General features: G+C 31.2%; 1 protein-coding gene across 5 annotated transcripts in view; it reads right to left on the bottom strand.

Annotated features, from left to right (window-relative positions):
• Positions 1–20478, bottom strand: part of Nup133 (nuclear pore complex protein Nup133) — a 99079-nt gene that overhangs the window by 39841 nt on the left and 38760 nt on the right. For all 5 annotated transcript variants that reach the window (XM_075366626.1, XM_075366627.1, XM_075366625.1 and 2 more), the window contains 6 exons: positions 18309–18471; positions 14263–14404; positions 5318–5483; positions 4497–4618; positions 3489–3595; positions 269–368 (listed from right to left, as the gene is read on the bottom strand). In XM_075366626.1, coding sequence (XP_075222741.1) covers positions 269–368; positions 3489–3595; positions 4497–4618; positions 5318–5483; positions 14263–14404; positions 18309–18471 — 800 coding nt within the window. The remainder of the gene's footprint in view (positions 1–268; positions 369–3488; positions 3596–4496; positions 4619–5317; positions 5484–14262; positions 14405–18308; positions 18472–20478) is intronic.

The raw sequence follows: 20478 nt of genomic DNA, 5'->3' as shown, positions 1-20478 counted from the left end.
TGGATGAAAATAAAAGGGAAAGGAATGCTATTTATTAGTTTGCTGTAAATAAATTTTGAGAAAATCATTAAGTTAAAAAATCGTTTTGTTTAATATTAACTATAAACTAATAATTATGAGATTACTAATCATGAAATGTGGGGGAAAAATTATATACAGATACTGAGAATTAATTAAGGTGACTGTTAAGAGATAGATGGTTAAGTACAACTTAAATCAGAACAACCAAGTACAAATTATATTTTTTAAAAACTTCAAATTAAATTACCTTTCTAAAAAATATATCTTGATTAGTAAGTACACCAACTGGTTTCATTGAATGTTGTTTTAACACCTCATCAATAGCAGACTCAATTATTGTTCCATATCTATTAAAGATAAAAAGGTTAAAAATAAATTATACAGGTACAAATATACATAAATTATTTTAATAAAAACTATTCTAAATATTATTTCTCGTTTAAATAAACGGTAACCAATTTTAAATATAAGTTTTTTACCTGTGTATACATTGCATTCAAGTTTCAGCTGTAAATAATTTTTGGGGAAAACCTACTGATATCAAAATACTTATAGAAATAAAATAGGAAACTAAATCAACTGTGCCCAACTCTATGCTCATAAAGCTTTTTATGTCATTTTTTTCAGTTACATAAATTTTGTATAATGTATAAAAAAAACCAAGTACATATTCCTGGTCACAGCAATCTCTCTGCGGGTTGATTGTCACCCTTCCTCTTGAAAACTATTTTCTTATTCCTTATTCTTTGGGCAAGTTCCATAGGAGTTAGTAAGCCACCCTGGTTCCACCTGTGGCACCATGGCAATTTTTTGTCAGCTGCTAGAGCAACTGCTTTTTAACTAGTGTTTAAAGAATCACTACTTGAACTGCTATTCAACTGGCAATCCTGTGCCTGTGGAACTCTCCAAGGATTCTGCTTCCTGCCTGGAATAACACAAAATGCTAGACCATTGACCAACGGTAAAGGGTACCCCTACTGGGTAAAGCCAAACATTCTATCCATGATCCTAATCAATCTGAATGCTTATTCATATCTGAATAGCTAAATTTATTTAGCTATTCAGTAAGGTAAGCTATTCAGTAAATAAATTCTTACCTAAAAACTATGAGATTTTAATGGAACTTGACGAAAAACATTTGTAGGAATTAGATAATTGGGAAAAGAATGTTGACCGGTTTGATACATAAACTTGAAATTTTATGTAAGAATCAGATATAGTGTTTAATATAGTAAAACACATTTTATAACAATTTTTTATCAATATATTTATTCAAGTTATTTGCATTCCAGCAATGAAAAAATACTCATAAGAATATGAAAACAGAGATATAGTTTTCATGTTCTAAATTATTTCAAAATACAGTGATAAACTCTGAATACTTATAAAAAATAACACAAAAAGGAGAAAAGCCACCATTTTCATGAATGTATTAAATTTTTTTTACCAAAATATCAATGAAACCTACCTTTTTATATAAACTGATTACAGAGCTAAAATACAGATTTACAACTGCTAAAATTTCTATAAACATTCTGTATTATTATTGAATCCAACCTCAATAATAATAATAACTGTACCTAATTCAGTTAGCTTATAGAGTTCAAGTAAACAGACTGCAAGTGTTCAGACGATCGATTCACAAGCATCTCCTGTAAATTCTGATGAATATAAATCAACTGCAAGATGTTAATATTCAGTAACCAAGTGCTATTACATTTCACAAAAATATAATAGTCCATGGTTAACGAATATTTTAGATTAAACTTCTATGATAAACAAAAATAATAAATTCAATTCAGTATTTGTCATCTGATTCTGAGAAATCCAAAGTGCTGACGACAATATTAGGAGATACAGTGAAAGGTTCAATTTTTTTTCTATTATATTTTCCAGTTCCCAATAATTTGGTTCAACAGTATTCGTTATCTGTTTTTATACAGTTTTTCCATTTCTGCTTGCCCGTTTTATCAATGGCTTTTAAACATAAATTTTCTTTTAAACATGGGGTCTTCAAAAAATATAGTGGAATATTAAAAGAAACAAGTGGAATCTTTTGCAGCAAGAGTTAAGACTTTCAAGTCAAACATCTAATAATAAATGAAGAAATAAAATTACTTTAATTAATGCTTATAATTATAATCATGTAAATATAACATTCATACGCTTGTAAGTTGAGAATCATCAGTGTTGAATGTTGCATTACTGAATAAATTATTTGCAATGTTACACAGTTTGCCTAATTTAGCAATTTTAAAAATTGGTTTTTGATGATGCGTTTCATTCGTTTCGCTTAAATAATAAAATCAAGCATTACTCGCATCGGTGTTTGTTTCTGACCTTTTACCTTGTCATTTTACACATTTTATGTAATCAACATAGTACTGCAGATCCTCAATAAATAATCTAGCTTCAATTAAATAGCTTACGTTCAAGTATCTAAAAAAAATCAACATTCTTAATGCAAAGTGTTATATTTTAACTACATTGTTTTGACTTTTATTGTGTACTAGTTATTTATAACTTACAGGAATCAAATACATTTAAATTATTCAGTACTAACAATTAAAAGAATGATAAAAAATTCGACACCAGTGTGATAATTTTAGGTTTACACTAGTAGCTGTTCCAGCTTTTTCTGTGGCAGTAAAATGTTAAAACACTTTAGATACACATCCAGTCCCTCTGAAGTTCCCCTATAGCTAACAAGTGTAACTTGAAAGGCTGAATGTAACAGTATATATAGTTCAGTGAAGAAGACAATGATAAACATCACATAACTCTTTACGGTCCCTAAAATGCTCAACGTGGGATACTGTTCTTGAGAGTAAGTAAGCTGTTCTTGGGAGTAACTTGTTTTTCATATAAAGTTGCACATAAGTGTTATGGTTTTGGCACATTACAGGTGTAAAATAATGTAACTATGTAAAAATTCAATGTTTATTTTTTTTATAAAAAAATTTAAAAAGTCTTCTAAACAATAAATTAGAAAAATGTACTGTAATATATCTCTAGGATAATATTACAATTACTGACATTTTATGTATATTTACACCTAACATAATTTACTAATTCAGCAATAAGTAAATAAACTATTTTCCTTCAGTATTCTGTTCATTAATTATAATTACAGAACATGAAAAGTTCTTTTAGTACCGAAATGTTCAGTACAGATTTCAATTGAAATAAGTCATGATAAGCAAAGTGATAAAGTTTTCAAAATGAAATGAAATGAAGTCATAAAATGTAGAATGAAATATGAGAACAATTAAACTGAGAATAAAATTTAAAAATTGAAAACAAATTAGTAAGTTTTAACCTTTTCTTAAAATAATAATTATGCACATAAAAATATACAATTTCCACAAAAGATTCTAAGTATAAAAGGATTTGGAATCTTAAGTTATTAGACTCTTAGATAAAGCCATTAAAAAAAATATAATTAATAAGGAATAACTGTTAATTACTTAGACTGAAGTTTCCTTAATGTAATAGAAGCAACTAATTTTTCAGCGTGTTCAGCTAGCATAAATGTTGTAGCTACAGCTTTACCACGACATGTAATACCACCAAGCTGTAAAAAAAATAAAGAAAAACAAAAAATGTGTGAATTATAGTTAATACTTGGTATATTGTGCATTTGTCAATGCAGATTAATATAAATAATCTTATCTTTAAATCAAGATTCTCAAACCATGATGCGAGTAACATAAAAAAATTTTATGAGCAATACAGTTTTAACCAGTGCTTTACAACATTTGAAGAGAATGAATGTAAACAATCTTTAAACAGAAAAAGTCAATTAGAGAATATTTAATGAGACTGATTTATGCAAGCTACAGAAAATGATCTACAACCAGTGTTTACTAAATGTAAAAGATTTAGCTTCAGCACAAAAAATATGTAAATCACCGCATGATGTATGGATTCAAAAAGTCAAAAACTGTTTAAAAAAAATTCTCTAAACATACATACGAATATGTTTAAAATACTTGTTGTCAATTTTGTCAAAGAAAGAGTTCATCATTAAGTTCAAGTGAACCAAAAAGATAAAGCATGTTTCACGAGTACAGATTTCACAGTATTATGTTTAAACTAATGTATAATGAATTACTTAGAATCTGATTTAATTTCACCATGTCTTTTTATAAGAAAAATCAGCATATAATCTTTGTCATCAGATTCATATGACAGCTTTTTTATCTAATTTCTAATCTATGAATTAACTTAGATGTCAGATTGAGTTTGTGGTTATACAAATCTATCCCAAAATTAGTATACAACATTTAAGTTACATACAACATTTTCATTTACATTTAAGAAATAACACTCTTTAATTTAAGGTCTCTTTTCTCAAATAATTATTTTTCCTGAAAAGATCTTTGCATATTTTTTATACATAAGAAATTACCAATAAAAATGTTGATAATACCACTGAAATTAACATAACATCTAATCACAAAAAAAAAACATACCTGATCCCAAACTCCAAGATCTTTCAAAAATGAGATATAATAATCTAAAGCTTTTTGTTTCTCTTCAAGCTGGTTCAAAATCTGAAGTGAAGTCAAATTACTTATTTGTTGAACATTTAAAGCTAAAAAAAAATAAATTCTTTTATAATACTTCAGTCATAAGATATTTATTTATAATAAAAGATAGGGTAGATTTTACTTTAAAAAGGTATAAATAATTAAATGTACATAAAGCAATAATTTACATTCATTTAAAATGATTGGCATATTTTTCACAAAATTAAATTTTTAGAAGTCCATCAACATATATATTTTAAAATAATCTTGAAGAATTAATAGAATAAAAGAAAATAAACTGATATGAAGAAAAGGAAAGTACAGATTCACTACCCAACAATCTTCAAAGAAAAGAAAAAAAAGGTAAAAGGTGGTAGCTGTAACCCAAAAAAAGGTACAAAAAAAAGTTTTATAAAAGTTTGAAAGTTTCTTACAAAAGGGGAGGTGAGTTACTTAAAAATGAAATTTATATCACATTCAAGTTAACAGTAATATTCTTGTGATGTTTCATAATGAAACATCACAAGAAGTTCCTTGTGTTAATTTTATGGAAACTGAAAAATTTAATACAATTCAATATTTAATGAAACATTCATAAATTTAATTTGTTGAATTTATTTTGAGTATCAAATTAGTCAAATTTTGAATATTTTATTTTTAGTAACAAAATGAAGAAACTTATCAGAACTATGGATGCCATAGAACATCAACAAAATTGATATAATTTACAAAACATAAAAACTACAACATGAATAAATACTTACAAGTAGTTGCTGCTTTAGCATCAGCCCAACGAGGATCTTGAAAAGGAATATCATCTATTAAACCTTCACTGACTTGTAAAATTACAGAATCCAAATAAGCATCAACTTTCAACATCATTTCATTTTCTGGAGGAAATGTTTCATGAACTAGAGCTCTGCTTTGTGTCTGAAAAGAAATAAAAATGCGAGTAAAGCAAAATTTAATTGTTATATAAGTAGTATTACTTTTTAACTATTTATCAAGCAAAGTATAATAAACACTTGTTTACTGTACTCACAGTGTTTACACAGCCATGTCATAAAACAACAAACATCAAAATCATGTACAATTGCTATAAAAATAGTAAATGCTATAAATACTGGGCAATTCTAAATGGTCTCAATTTAGTTATTCTACATTTCCTGAATTATACATTATGTCTGACTGATTTACACAGAAGTTGAGAGAGTAGGTCTGAAAGTTTAGAATAACACCATTAGAAAGAAAATTTTGCATGAAGCCCAAGAAAGTCAATCCATAGAGCAAGCAGAGAACTTGGAATATCTCAACCAACTGTCTGGTGTGTTTTGAGATGTTATTTACTTTTCAAGCCATATCACCTACAACTTTTACAGGCTCTTCGTGAAGGTGACAAACCAAAGCATGTTGAATTTTGTGGTCAAATGCTTGAAAAAAATAGAGGATGACACTTTTCTTTTGCGCTCAGTGGAAGCAATGTTCCATCTCAGCGGAAAAGTGAATAGACTTAAATTTTGCATATGGGGTCTAAAAAATCCCAATGACACATTGCAACATGAGAGAGACTTCTCCAAGATTAATGTGTTTTGCGTTCTATCGCAAACAAAGGTTTATGTACCATTCTTTTTTGTGGAACACATGGTTATTGGGATAATGTAACAGGATGTGCTGGAAAACTGGCTTTTCCCTCAACTAAATGAAGATTCACAAGAGTTCATTTTTCAACAGGACAGAGCTCTGCTCCATTGGCACTTAGATGTTCAATGCTGTCTGAATGAATCTCTAACCTCAATGATGGAGAGGACACATCAGAAATGAAAACCTGGCTCTTCAGTTCTGGCCTCCAAGATTAACTGATCTCATGCTATGTAACATCTTGAGGGAGTTAGTGAAAGATGCAGTTTATGTATCACCTCTACCAGCAAATCTGGTCAACCTGCAAAGCTTATCACAGCTGCAGTGAACTCAGTAACATAAGATATTATTCTGCATGTGTGGGATGAGTTCAGTTATTGCTTAGATGTGTGTTACCGGAGGGAGCCACATTGAACAATTATGAATTGTTTCTGTAAGCCTTATTGTGAGTATTATCAGATGTAATTTATTTCAAATTTGTCATTAGTTCTTCGTTTGGAATACAGAATTACAAAATTGAGACTATCATTTTAATTACCCTGTGCTTTTATTTGTCCTTTTGTCTAACCCTATGTAACTATTTAATAAATAGATTACCTTCAGTATTGTTTTTACCAAATGACTTGATTTTACTGAAGAACATTTTAATTTGAATATTGAAATTAAAATTATTAATAATTAATTTGATGCAATAACTAGTGTTGAAAATGGAGCAAGGTCTGCTATTCCAAAATAAACTTCAGACAAATATGGAACCAGTAATTTTCTCTCCTAGGAACCGTGACATCAATAGTATGATTAATATTCTAAAGTGAAAGGATATGATGTCACCAAGACCTGTTACCAACTGCTCATGTTTATGGTAATAATGTGATGAGTAACAGTAAAGTGAGAGTTTAAAGTTGGAAATTTTAAGAAACGCTTAGAGTGCCTGACAAGATGGGAAACATTTAATTGCGACTGACAAGTGAATTCATTTAAAAAAATTTGGTTTAGTTCATCAATTTTACAATATTCCACTTTAGGATTAATAAATATCAATAGCACTATAAACTTGTTTGTTAATTAACAAATACTACATATAATATATATATGTTACAATATTACACACATTCACTACATTTAGAACCGACTATAAACTTGGCATAGAAGACAATTACTCGTGAAAAATACTTCATAAAAATATATCTAAAGATCTAGAATACAAGACATTTATGACCTTATTTAACTGTAACATCTTAACAATAAATAAAATTAGATTAAATTAAAAAATACATTCCTATGAATTGAAAATAAATTTATCAGGGTATTTGCAGAGAACCATTTTCAAACAGATACTGAACACTACATGCAATGTAGTTAAAAACACTTCCACTTACAATACTTATTAAATATTTAAAAAATACATTACACTTAATTTTACTAATAATTTATATCTTTCATTAAAGAAACAGTTTGTTTAAAAAATTACTAAACTCTTTTTAATTGTCATTTCCAAAAATCATCATTGTTTTTTAATAAAATAAAATAAATTGTAATTCTTCTTTGCTTTTGTTTTAATTAGTAATAATTCTCTTCAACCATTTCTTATTTTTAATATTTTCCATTGCAGATGGGGGTCAATACCTTATGATCTAAAATATATCAAAACAAGCTTAACAGTGTCCAAGGCTTGTTTGGAAGATGGTGGCAACATTTTTGGCAGACTTTCTTCTATGCAATCTTCGTCATCCCAGGAAAGGATACTTTCAATGATATTATCATCAATAAATTCAGTTGCAGTTGGTACCTTGTCAGCTTTTATATATTTGTCAATATTGCAAACAAGGATGCTTTCAGCAATATTGTCAATATACTCAGCTGCTATTTGTACTTTATCTTTGGATATTTGTCAATATCAAATAAATGTACTTGAAGGCACTGCAACACATTAAATTGCTTAATCAATTTGTTGTGTGGCAGATTACCACTTTCACTATCTTCTTCAGAAACTATTTTCTATGCAGTAAGATTGGCATGCTGAAGTGAGCATTTTACTGTTTCAACTGTAACCAGGTCCCATACTTTTTGAGGTATGCAGATGCTATGATACGATTATGTTATTTCATTACTTTCTTTCTTCAGTGAGATAAAGCAACATTCCCCTTCTGTAATGAGCCATAAGACATTTGATAACAATCTGACCCGTTGGTTGCAGTACACTTATAGCATTGGCAGGTATAAAAGACAAATTTAATTTTTGCAGATCCTTGAATGTCTGAAGAGCTTCCAGTCGCCAAACCCCCTCTCCCCATTCCTTGCCCTGCTGGGCTTTAATGAGAGTCTGTAAGTGCTGCATAGTTATCCACCAGTAAAAGAATTTTACAATTTTTTTATATTTACTATGTATCACTTTTGCATTTCTTCTTTGAAGATTTGAGTCATCAATTTACACAAGATTTATTGTTTCATTACTTCAGAGGTAATGTTTTTAAAACAACCAGGATTTTTATGTTTGCTTATCACTGATAACTACCGTTTCTCAGTTCCTGTGATATTGGATCAAACTAAAACAATTAATCATCATAATTTCCCATCTTTTAAACTTTAATGTCTTATCTGGCAACATTAAAAAGTCTTATTTCATCAGAATTTAAAATGTCTTCTTCCTTGTAAATCTTAAAACTCTAGCTCACTTATTTTTCAAGTAGTGCACTAGTAACATTAATGTCTATGTCCTTTGTTTCATCATTAATTTTTCTGAATGTGAGGTTGTGATGCTTAAATTTGTGTAGTCATCTGTCACACCTTTAAAAGTTTCTACATCCAGCTTTTAAGTGAAGAATTCTACTTTAGAATTCAAAATTTTACCATTGACTGGAAAGTGTGATTTTGCTGCTGTTGAAATCACTGAGAGAGGTATATAACTGATTCATCTAGAATGCTACTTCAGAACAGCTTCTGGTTGTGGACTTCTGGACTGTGGAGACAATGGTGAAAAATAAATTCACTGGTACAGTATTTTTAGTCAGATTACGCAATGAGCTGTTAAGACAGTTTACAAAATTCTAAACTCTTTTAATGAGAACTGTACTACAGTATGATATGCGTTACCTCAGGGGTTACTACCTTAAGGCCAACATTATGTATGTTGGACTGTGTTTTAGGCCAATGATTATGGTTATACAAAGCAAAGAGAGGTATACATGCTGTTGTTTGTTGTTTGCATTGGCATGTAGTAGGTAAAGTAAGTGATTTATAAAAGTCATAGAAAGTGAGTAAACTGGCAGTTGCAATCAAGTGTAACTAGTTTCTATTTAAAAACTTCAAATACTAATTGGTCATTAACTATCAAAAAATATTACACAGATTCAAAAGTAGTTGTGGGTAATATTTTGGATGTTGTATTTTATTGTACATAAATTAAAACTTTTCTTTTGCAAGATGGATACCCTAAAATAAATTAATTAGTACAGAAATTATGAAGGGCCTCCCAGTTCTTTCATTACAGAGAAATTCTCATTATGAAGAGCTCTATTGTAGAGGGTTTACTGTATTTTATTTAATATCACACTTGTATATTTACTAAAACTTAGAAAGTGTAATTATTTAATTGTGTTTATATTAGAGGGTTAAACGTATTGCTGGAAATTGTATTAAAAATTTATATTAATTTTTTAAAACTTTTAATAGTTTTACGATAACACATTTTGACAAACATATTGATTGAATTATCCATGACTAACATCTCCATTATTCCAGTTAAACACACTTGTACTTATATATTCATTTGGATATAATTATAATTTTAACTCTTTTTTATTTATAACTATTCACTATTTATTTCTTTACTGTTTTATTTAATCCTCTAACTGGTTTATTTAATGTTATTCATGACCCAAAATGGTAATGAACTTCAGCTACCAGTCTTTGAGTAAACAGCAAGAAAATAATATTAAGATACTATTTAAGAACTACAAAACCAGTTTTAAAAATCTTAGATCATCAAATACAGGCAATAATAAATAATATGACCAAAATGTTCTCAGATTAATCCTACAAAAAATCAAGTGAAACATGACAAACTTCATGAGTCAGCATAATAAGTGGTATTCCTCTCTACATTTCAATTTCTCTTGCATGTGATTTTATAAACATGTATCTAATTAATTTTCTAACTTATTTATATGTTACCAGTGGTAAAAATATTAATAAACTTAGCAGATGTGAAGCTACCTTCCAATGTTTGGATAAAAAGTAACAGTATTCTAATAAAATTTGAATTTAAATAGGCAAGCATACACCAAGAAATATCATGTTGCACACCAAGAAATACCCAATTCTGCATCAATCTTGAAAAATCTGGGACAGAAAGTTTTATCCCAAATTTAAATGTCTTGAAATTTGTTTTATTAGGATAAAACAACAAACTGAACATATTATCTTGAGTTGCACTCAAGCAGAAGTAGAACAAACTAGAGGACCAAGAGGGATCAGGATAAACTCCATAAGCGCAACTCCTAAAAATATGAAAAAAACTGGATATTTCGGTATGAGAATTGTCAGATCAAATGAAAGAATATCATTTGGAAAAGTGTGGGTAATCTATATGCCTGTTTTAAATATTCATCACAAATACTGCAGAGTTTGCACCCAGACACCTGATCCTCAAGCACAGGGGTTGGCAAATACTTTTAACCATGAGCCAAAAAGGTCTCTTTTTTAATGCATCATGCGACCAAAGGTGCGATGGTGCTTGTGTAATGAATTTTGCAGTGTTCCTATTGTTTTCCAGGATCCGTTGGGTGGTCTGGGGAGGGAAACACCCCTCCCAAGTAGAAACTAAAAAAAAAATTTACAATTTAAAAATAGCATTTTATGTACTTAATTTCATATTTTTTTTACAAATAAGCCCCACATGGTGGACACACAGGGTCATGACAACCCTGCATGCAGGTCAACCAATCGAATATAAAATGAACATATTAATTTCAAGGAATGTGGAACAAAAAAAGGCATTGATGATTAATCAAACATTTTTATAAATTTATAGCTTTCCATATATTTTTATTTTTATTATAAACGTGTTGTAAAAACAATTATTAATTAATATATACTTAATATAAGGCATGAAATCTCAAATGTTCGTTTGCATTATTTCACCCAAAGGTTCTAACTCACTTGCAGTGATCCTTAATACTGAATGTACATTTTCATCAGTAATTTGTGGTCAATATTTATTTTTCATATACTTCATTAACGTAAAAGTTCTTTCACAAATGCCGATTCAATTAAAACTAAATACTTTTTGACATAATCCAGAAAACTTTTGAATTTATTTGCATTGAGGGAACCATAAAAAACTATTAATTCGTTCAAATGAATCTTTTCCTCTAACAAATGATCCAACTGCAAATCAGTCAGTTCTAACTGAATCTGAACTCGAGCATCCTGTACATTAAAATTAAATGGTGTATTTGTTAATGACAAAACTTTTGCAATTTTTTAAATCTTCTGCCAAATTCAGCATGTATTTTACTATTATATTGCCTTTACTATTTTTCCATAATTAACAAAATCATCATTTTTCAAGTTTTCTTGTTGCGATTGCAATGTTGGAAAGTGATTTAACTGTTTTTCATTTAAATTTTCAGCAAATAAATTAAGTTTTGTCATAATGTTCTGATTTTTGAGTAAATATTTAAAGTGTACTACTTTTTTTGTAGCAGTGCAATATTTAATTTGCTCAAAGAATTAGTATATCAACAGAAACGAGAAATCATTTAACCATTCCTCATTTTACAATTCAGGAAAGTCATTGATTTTTTCTTTAATCAACAAAAAACTTACAATTTCATCAAACAAATTGTTAAATCTCTTCTAAACCTTACTGGTGCTAAGCCATCTCACATCTGTATCGTTCGATATTTTGTAAAATTCACATTTAATATCTTTTAACATTTGAGTAACTGCCAATGATTTAGGGCTTGTCCCCAGATAAAAATTACAACTTTTGCTACAATATTAATGACACGACCCAATTTTAAAACGTTTTACAAAGAATTCTTGATGAATGAGGCAGTGCAGAAAAATTATTTCATCTTGCGGCTACATCTCTTTTATTTTATCCTGATTCTTTTTAATAAGCCCACATTTTTCCTGTTAAATTAGGATAGCCATCCATGGTGGTGCTTACAATTTTTAATGCATTATAATTACACTCTTCAGCAGCCACAAAAAGTCTTCTCTGGTAGTAGTACCTTTCATCAAATATACACTAATCAGTTCCATGCTAATTTCTTGTCTATGCCACAAATAAATATTAATAACGGGCTTGTGTCAGTGGCATTGCAGGACTTATCTAAAGTGGGAGAACGGTAGTTCAAAATTTGCATTTTTTGTTCTAAGCTGATCAAATAAATTCTGTGAAATATTTCCAATCTGCCGTACTACCATTCTTCTAGAAAGGCTTACATTTTCAAATATTTGTTTCTTTTCAGAGCAACATATTTCTGAAACTTTTACAATGCATTGCTTGACAAACTCTGCTTCAGTAAACGGTTTATACAACTTCTCATCATGGTGTGTAATAACATAACTAGCTTTTCTGGCTTCTTTGTTAATATTGTTTTGTTTCATGAAGATATTTTAATTCTTTTGCAAGTTTTTTCAAGTTCTCTGTAATATTTTGCAGTTCCTTTAAAAAAACTGGTTCATATTTTGAATGCTTTATTGAAAAATGCTTCTTAAGTTGTATTCTTTGAATATAGCAATTATCTCTTGGGAAACTAAACAAATTGCTTTATTTACATTTGTAAATAAATACTTTGCTGTCCATGCATCATTAAAATTTTGGCATTCCAAATCAGTTTTTCTTTTTTTGTGCTGATTCATTTCAAAGCCTATAATTAAATAATTAAAACAATAAAATAAAATCATAAAGATACCTTACCTACGAAAAAAATTCCAATATTTTTAGAGTTTGGTACATTCAGACATAAAAAATCTGAAATTTACTGCAAGAAAGCACACTGCGCATTGACTGAGTTCCACAACTTGCTAACTTGCCACTACTGCTCTCACTACAATCCATGCTACTAGTCACACACATATATTTGCATATACAGCGTAACAACAGGTGGGCATTCATGCTGTTGATTTCAGTAGTTTACTAATAAAATTGGGTAGAAAAGAAATGAAAATGTCATTACACAGGATTTCATAATGAGCCAGATTAAACAATTAAAAGGGCTGCATTCGGCCTGCGGGCTGCCTTTTTCCTACCCTGCTCAAGCACAAGGATTGCATCTTGAAATCTGTCTGGATTTCTGTCAAACCAAGAAGACCTAAACTTCAAGTCTAGGGCCAGCAACAAGACTTAGGTCTATGGCTGTGATCCAGACAAATATCAGTCTGGAATAACCGACACCTCTGCAATTGAGAAAGTGAGCCAGGTCAGGATAACACCAAAGTGTGTTCATAATTTTCCTGGACATTTATGTTACTTTCTGTGAATGTGTCCCCAAGGATCAGACTGTCAACAACTACTAGTAAAACATTCTGAAGTATTCGAGGATCGGTGTTAAGTGTAAATAACCTATACTGAGGTGCAAGGACAATTGGATGCTCCCACTTCTGCTCACATAATATTACAAGTTTTTTATTGCATATACTTGCTATATTCGCTGGATTTCACCCTTGCAACTTCTTCTTTTACCCTAAGGTGAAGATCAAACTGAACTATCACCATTTTGACACCATAAAGGAGATCTAGAGAGGAAAGAGATTGTGTTTGGTATGCCTAAAGAAAAGAATTTCCTCAAATCATTCAACTTTTAGACAAACAATGGGAGTGGTGAATCATTAATAAGGAGATTAATTCAAAGAGGCTGACAGGAAAATTTAAATCAGATGCATTTTGTAAAATTCTAATGTTAGAATTTTTTGATCACCAGCTCAATATAATAATAAAATATTTATTATACTCAATGAGTCTACAAGGAGAGAGGAATGAAGTGGTAAGAAAAGACAACTACACACTTATATCACAGTCACATACACATTTAAGTAAATGATACTTAAAATAACTCACCATCTTCTTACTGATGTATAAAACAAGTGCCGTTTTAATTGTTTCACATCCATCTTTTTGTCCCCCACTGTTTGTCAGCTCATCCAGCTCATTATCTGAATGTAAAATTTCAGATGCAATAGTACAATCAATTGCTGTACTCCTAAAATTATAAAATTAATGTAAAATATAAATATATTACTAATTCTATTCATTTCTAACAGAGTTCAATAAGAAATTTTTCAGTACTTAGTTGTTAAAAGGGCTACCACTCATAATCTTTTCCTTATCTCTTGTTAAATGAATACATGCATGATCTATATGTTACACACTAAAAGGCGAAAAATTACCTTTAATACATAATGATTAAATTATGGCAATCATTTGATCATCTAAAATTAATAAAAAAAGTTCACAAATGTGTGTCCATTAACAATATTAATACCTATTTTACTTTTCTCTGACATCTTTGGTTGCAAGTTTATTTATATGTCTGCATAATACTTCTCAACAGCTGATCAGATTAAACAAAAACTTGGACTTAGCATTTATTGGACACTTATATTACTTCAGGAATTCCTGTTCATGAGAGGCCACTACTTGGATGGGCAAATGCTTGGTGAGTTTTTGCTTTCTGAGCATGAAACTTCAAAAGTCAAGGAAGATTATGGCATCAAATATGATTAATTTATTATGATGATGCTACAACATACTAGAAGGTAAATCCTTAGAGATACCCCCACACAAAGTAATTTGCAAAAAAGCCATTATACGCTTTAACATCCCAAATATGCTTTATAATCATATCTAATCAAAGTAATGATAGTGTTATGTATTTAACTGAAATGTAAAATTAGTTAAAAAGTCCTGAACAGAAGGTTTGTTTGGTTGAAAAAGTAACCTTCAGACAGGAAAAGACAACAGTTAATAAACAATAAATATTAACAGAAATCATTTAACAAGAATGAATGATAAAAACAACTCTTGATAAAACATGCTAAAAAATAAGTAAAAAATACAAAATAGCTAATGAGTATAAAATAGCTGATGCTATTTTAAGGTGTAAAGTGATCTTTACACCTTATAACTAGCTTACAACTTGGGCAGAAGAAGTAGGAAAATGGGGATGTAAACAGGTACAGAGAAAAGTAGAATGTTGGTAGTGACAAGGAATGGTTGAAACTGGAGACAGTTTGTAAATACAAATAGTTGAATATTCTCTTTGGGAACTATTAAAAGTTTTAATTAGGTTATGAAATATCAGAACTGGGAATATCAAACAGAAAATTAACAGCAGAGTGCAGATGGCAATAATGCACCAAAGTGTTACACATTTAATATAAGATCAATAAAGTAAAAAACAAGTTTTAAGTAAGCAGACAAGTTTCATAAGATTATAAACCTACTTTAACATTCAGTTCAAAATCAGATGGCCACAAGAAGAGAAGAAAGTGAAATGCAACTGAAATAAGATTTTTAAAATGGCATGGCAGGAAAGACAAGAAATGCTGCAAACGAAAAAACTTGGAATGTAGTGGACTAAGCAATATTTCTCAACCTTTTAAGCTCTATGAACCCCAAAAAGTAAAAAAATATATATATAATAACCTGTCAACCACAACCCCATGAAGCCTAGTTAAAACTATTTAGCTGTGTTGAAAGTGACATGAATGAACATGCATATATGATGTGTACAAACACAAGCAATGTAACTTGATATTCACATGCTCCTTATAATTTGGTCTGTATGCATAATATTCACTGTGAGAGTGTCAGATTTGAATATGCATATGATATCTTTGAACACATAATGCTCTTCACATTATAAAAGAGGCATAAGCGATTGCAGAACACCAGTTTAGTTTTGAATACAAAGCGTGCATCTGCTGCCTTTATTTAAGTTTTTAAAAGCATAGTTTCACTGAAAATAATAATTGAGGTTTTGGTTTTTTTGTGTGTGGTCAAACGGTGTAACTGATTTTTTTTCAACTAGATTCTTATGCAAAATGGATAAATTTGTAAAAAACTAAGTGAGCCATCTACATCCAGTGAGTCGATTGGTAAAGAGACAAGACTGTACAATGACAATTAGTTAAATTATAGTTTTACCATTGGGTGGAAAGCCGCAGTGTGTTGTTTGGTTTTAAGTCCTCTCTGATGAAAGCATGAAGCCATCAAAATAATTTGATGCTTGAAAACTAAACATCCAAATTATAAAATCAAACCCTTACAATTTTTTGAAAGAAAATTACATACTTTGATAAATCAACAAACTTCTATTTGTAAACTAAGCATACTGTTAAAAGTAACTTTGAGGCATCTTATCTCATGCATTAAGAATAGTTAATTGATATGGTCAGTGCTTTAATAGGCATGGAAGAAGCAAAAAAGTGAAAAAAATTCCACTTTCTAATGACACAGTATCAAAGAAAATTGATGACATGACTAATGACATTCACGATTATTTAATTTAAAGTGAGTTCAAGTGAATTTTTAGTATTCAATTTGATGAATCAATAGATGTGGCAAATATTTCTCAGTTCTTATGTTTTGTGAGATATGAATGCAATAGGGACAGATCAATCAAAGAAAATATGTTGTTTTGCAAATCAATACCTGTCATGCAACAAGACAGTGATCGTTAATGATGCTTTTTGATGGTTTTTATGAAACTACTAAAAACTATAGCATAGATTGGACAAAATGTATTGTTATGTAATGATGGTGCAAAGGTGATAACAGGAAAGAAGAGTGGATTTCTGAAAAAATCAAAAGATCATCTTATACCAAGGGCGGAATGGACGCACTGCTTCCTTCAAAGACATGCTCTTGCCACAAAAAATATGTTGGAAAATCTCAAGCAAATTGTTTGTAAAGCTGTAAAAATGGTTAATTTTATTAAAATTTGACCATTACCAAGAATTAGAATAAATATTTAGTAAACAATACGATGAAATGGGCAAAAGAAAAAACCTCTTCTTTTTCATACAGAAGTAAGATGGTTATCCTGGGGGAAAGGTAATTGGAATTGCGAGATGAATTAATATTTTTTCAGGATAAATGAATGTTTTTACAGAATAATGAATATATGTTGCTGTTAGCTTACTTAAATTATGTACTTTCACATTTAAACATCGTGAATGTGAATTTACAAGATCATGATAAAAACATTTTATTAATGACAGACAAAGTTCATGTTTTCATTAAGAAGATTGATATCTGGATTATTCACCTTCAAAGCAAAAAATCTGATGTTTCCACTAACTTCCAATTATATTGAGAAAAATTTGGATGAAGAAGACACTATTCACCACATTTTGGATAGCATGAAGATGCATTTACATGAGATAAAAATTCAGCTGATGATGTATTTCCTGGAAGATAAAAATGATTTCTCAGAGATTGAGACTAAATCCATTTAGTAAAAATGTTGTTGTAGCTGCTGTTACCAGTTGAGATTCGTGACCAGCTGATCGAAATGTGTGCCAATAAAACGTTGCAACTACAACTCCATCTGAAGCTTTATATATGTTTTGGCTTGCTGTTTTGAAGTGAATATGGAAATTTATCACAGAAACGTTGAAAATATTAATCCCTTTTGCCTCGTCTTACCTCTGTGAAAAGGGTTTTTTGTCTGCGGTTGAACTAACAATTAAATATCGGAATCATCTTTCATCACACAAAAGCAACAATTTGCTTTTGTGTGTTTCCAACATAGATCCACAAATGGAGAAACTTTTAAATGAAAGACAAACCCAACCATCTTATCAATTTATTTTCTTTATATATTTACTTATAAATATAAGTAAACTCTTTACAATAAATGATTTTTTTTCTCATAAATGATTTCATTATTGTTTACATGTAAAGGTGTACACTAATTTTACCACTTCCTTTTCATACTACCACAACCCCAGGTTGAGAAACGCTGGGCTACAGGAGAGAACTGAATAGGGCAGACTAAGATCATTTGGGAACTTGCAGAGAATGCCAAGTTGAATAGATAAATAGGAAAAGAAATAGTTAAATAGAAAAACAAACTTATTCATAGTTTACAAGTAACTCACCCATTAAAATCATCAGCTAACTCCAGAGAAATGAATCCATGTTGCCAAGTGAAAAATACAGGAATGCCTCGGCACAATGATCCTCTAAGTATTTTAACACCAGGTAATTCAATATTATCCACTTCATTGATACCAGTATTAACACTATTACTAACTGTTGAAACTGAAAAAAAAATTACCTTATATTTTTAATTACTCATATGTTACAAACAATTGACAACAGCATACTTTAACTAACTTTCTTGTGTTAATAATTATTAAGATAAGCCTAAAATCATGTTAATTCCATAAAAATTACAATAAGAAAATTACTTAAATTTATCACTTTTAGATTATGGGTCACGAAATGGGACGGTTGAAATGGAGCACAGGGCTAAGTACCCAACATCATTTATTAGGAAAACGACATAGCTCCAGACCGGTCAACTACCCGATTCTCTACCTCCCCGTGGTGTGACCCGGGCAACGCAAGACCTACCAGGTAGCGCGGCAGACAGAGAAGGGTGGGGGTCATGTCTAAGGTCATTAGATTAAAAAAAATGACCTTTTTTTGAATCAAATGCAGTTACAAAGTGAACACCATAATAAGATGTGGCTGCGACGTCATTAACACCTTAAGCCCTGATCCCAACAGTGTCATGAAGCCTTGGGTTACCACGACTGGAGACCACCGGTGGAAAGAAAAGAAAGGTCGAATTTTGATTACAGGCAACATGAAGACTGTCAAACAAACAAAACCTTTTAAATCCAGACAGGTTCAAAAGAATGGATTCATGCTTTATGGAAATGATGGTTGAAATAAATAACACTACCCCTCCGGGGACTAGCCTTCAGGTTCGTGATCCCGGGACGTCCACTCGTGGACGGATCAGAGCTCGAGACGTTTCGGGGGCGAGCAAAATGAAGCATCCAATTGGACCTAGGATTTTGCGCATTGGCTCATGGAACATGGGTAGCATGAACGGAAAGAGCTACCAACTGGAGGATGTGATGAAGAGACGGAGATTGGATGTTCTGTGTGTCCAAGAAACAAAGTGGCGTAACCAAGCACACAAGACCCGTTTTTTGGATACGAACATAAAGAAATTTAAACTACACTATCACGGGCTCGAGAATCATCGAAATGGAGTTGGCATCACACTCTGTCAAGAGTTACAAAACAACATCGTCGATATTGAAAAAGTCAGTGACCGCCTGATGAGCATTAAGTTGGTGATCGACAGGGGAATTTGGAACATCATCAGTGCCTATGCACCTCAAACAAGATGTTCAGCAGCAGAGAAAGACGCTTTTTGGCTTGAACTGGAGAACTTGCTTAAAAAACTCCCCAAACACGAGAGGGTGTTTCTAGGTGCGGATCTCAACGGACATGTCGGCACACAAAATCAAGGCGATAAAAGGTAGCATGGTGGTTTCGGATATGGCTGCAGAAATGAGCAGGGAAATGAGATACTTCGACTTGCCAAGGCTCATGAGTTAGCGATATTGAACATTCTTCAGAAAACAGCCCCGTCACCTGATCACTTACAGCAGCGGGGGCCGTACAACCCAGATCGATTACCATTTGTGCACTGCCGACATGAGAAAGCTTGTGAGGGATTGTAAGGTCATCTTGGGAGAGGACGTTGTGGATGAACATTGTTTGCTACTGACTGAAATGCGCCTTCCGGCTGCTTCTCGAACTATAGACAAGTCTGTTAAAGTGGAAAAGATTTGTTGGCAAAGACTGGGTATTGAACAGGGCGTGCAGCTTCTGACAGAATTGCAAGACTGGATTCATGATATTGTTGAGGCAGAGGCTGAACTGGATGCTGGCGAGATGTGGCAGGCATTCCAAGATGTCTGTTTGTTGAAAGCTAAAGAACTGCTTGGAGTATCGAAAGGTCGACTGAGAAACGGAAGAGAAGCCTGGTTTTGGAAAGGCGACTCTGTCAAGAAGGCAGTGGCGGCCAAGAGGGCAGCATTCAGGGCGTGGTTGAAGTGTGATCCACTACTAACAATAGAAAAAGAGCGGCTACGACAACAAAAAGTTGAAACGAAGAAAGCCGCGGCAAAAGAAGTAGCTAAAGCCAAAGCTGCTGAATGTCAAAAGTTCTATGAAGATCTCGAATCTACAACGGCGGTGGGATGATCTTTAAAGTGGCGGCACAGCGTCGAAATAATGCAAAAG

The sequence above is a fragment of the Lycorma delicatula genome, chromosome 5, assembly GCF_047948215.1.
Source record: "Lycorma delicatula isolate Av1 chromosome 5, ASM4794821v1, whole genome shotgun sequence".
Taxonomy (NCBI): Eukaryota; Metazoa; Arthropoda; class Insecta; order Hemiptera; family Fulgoridae; genus Lycorma; species Lycorma delicatula.
Note: the sequence above shows the minus strand (reverse complement) of the source record. Positions and strands in the feature narration are given on the sequence as shown.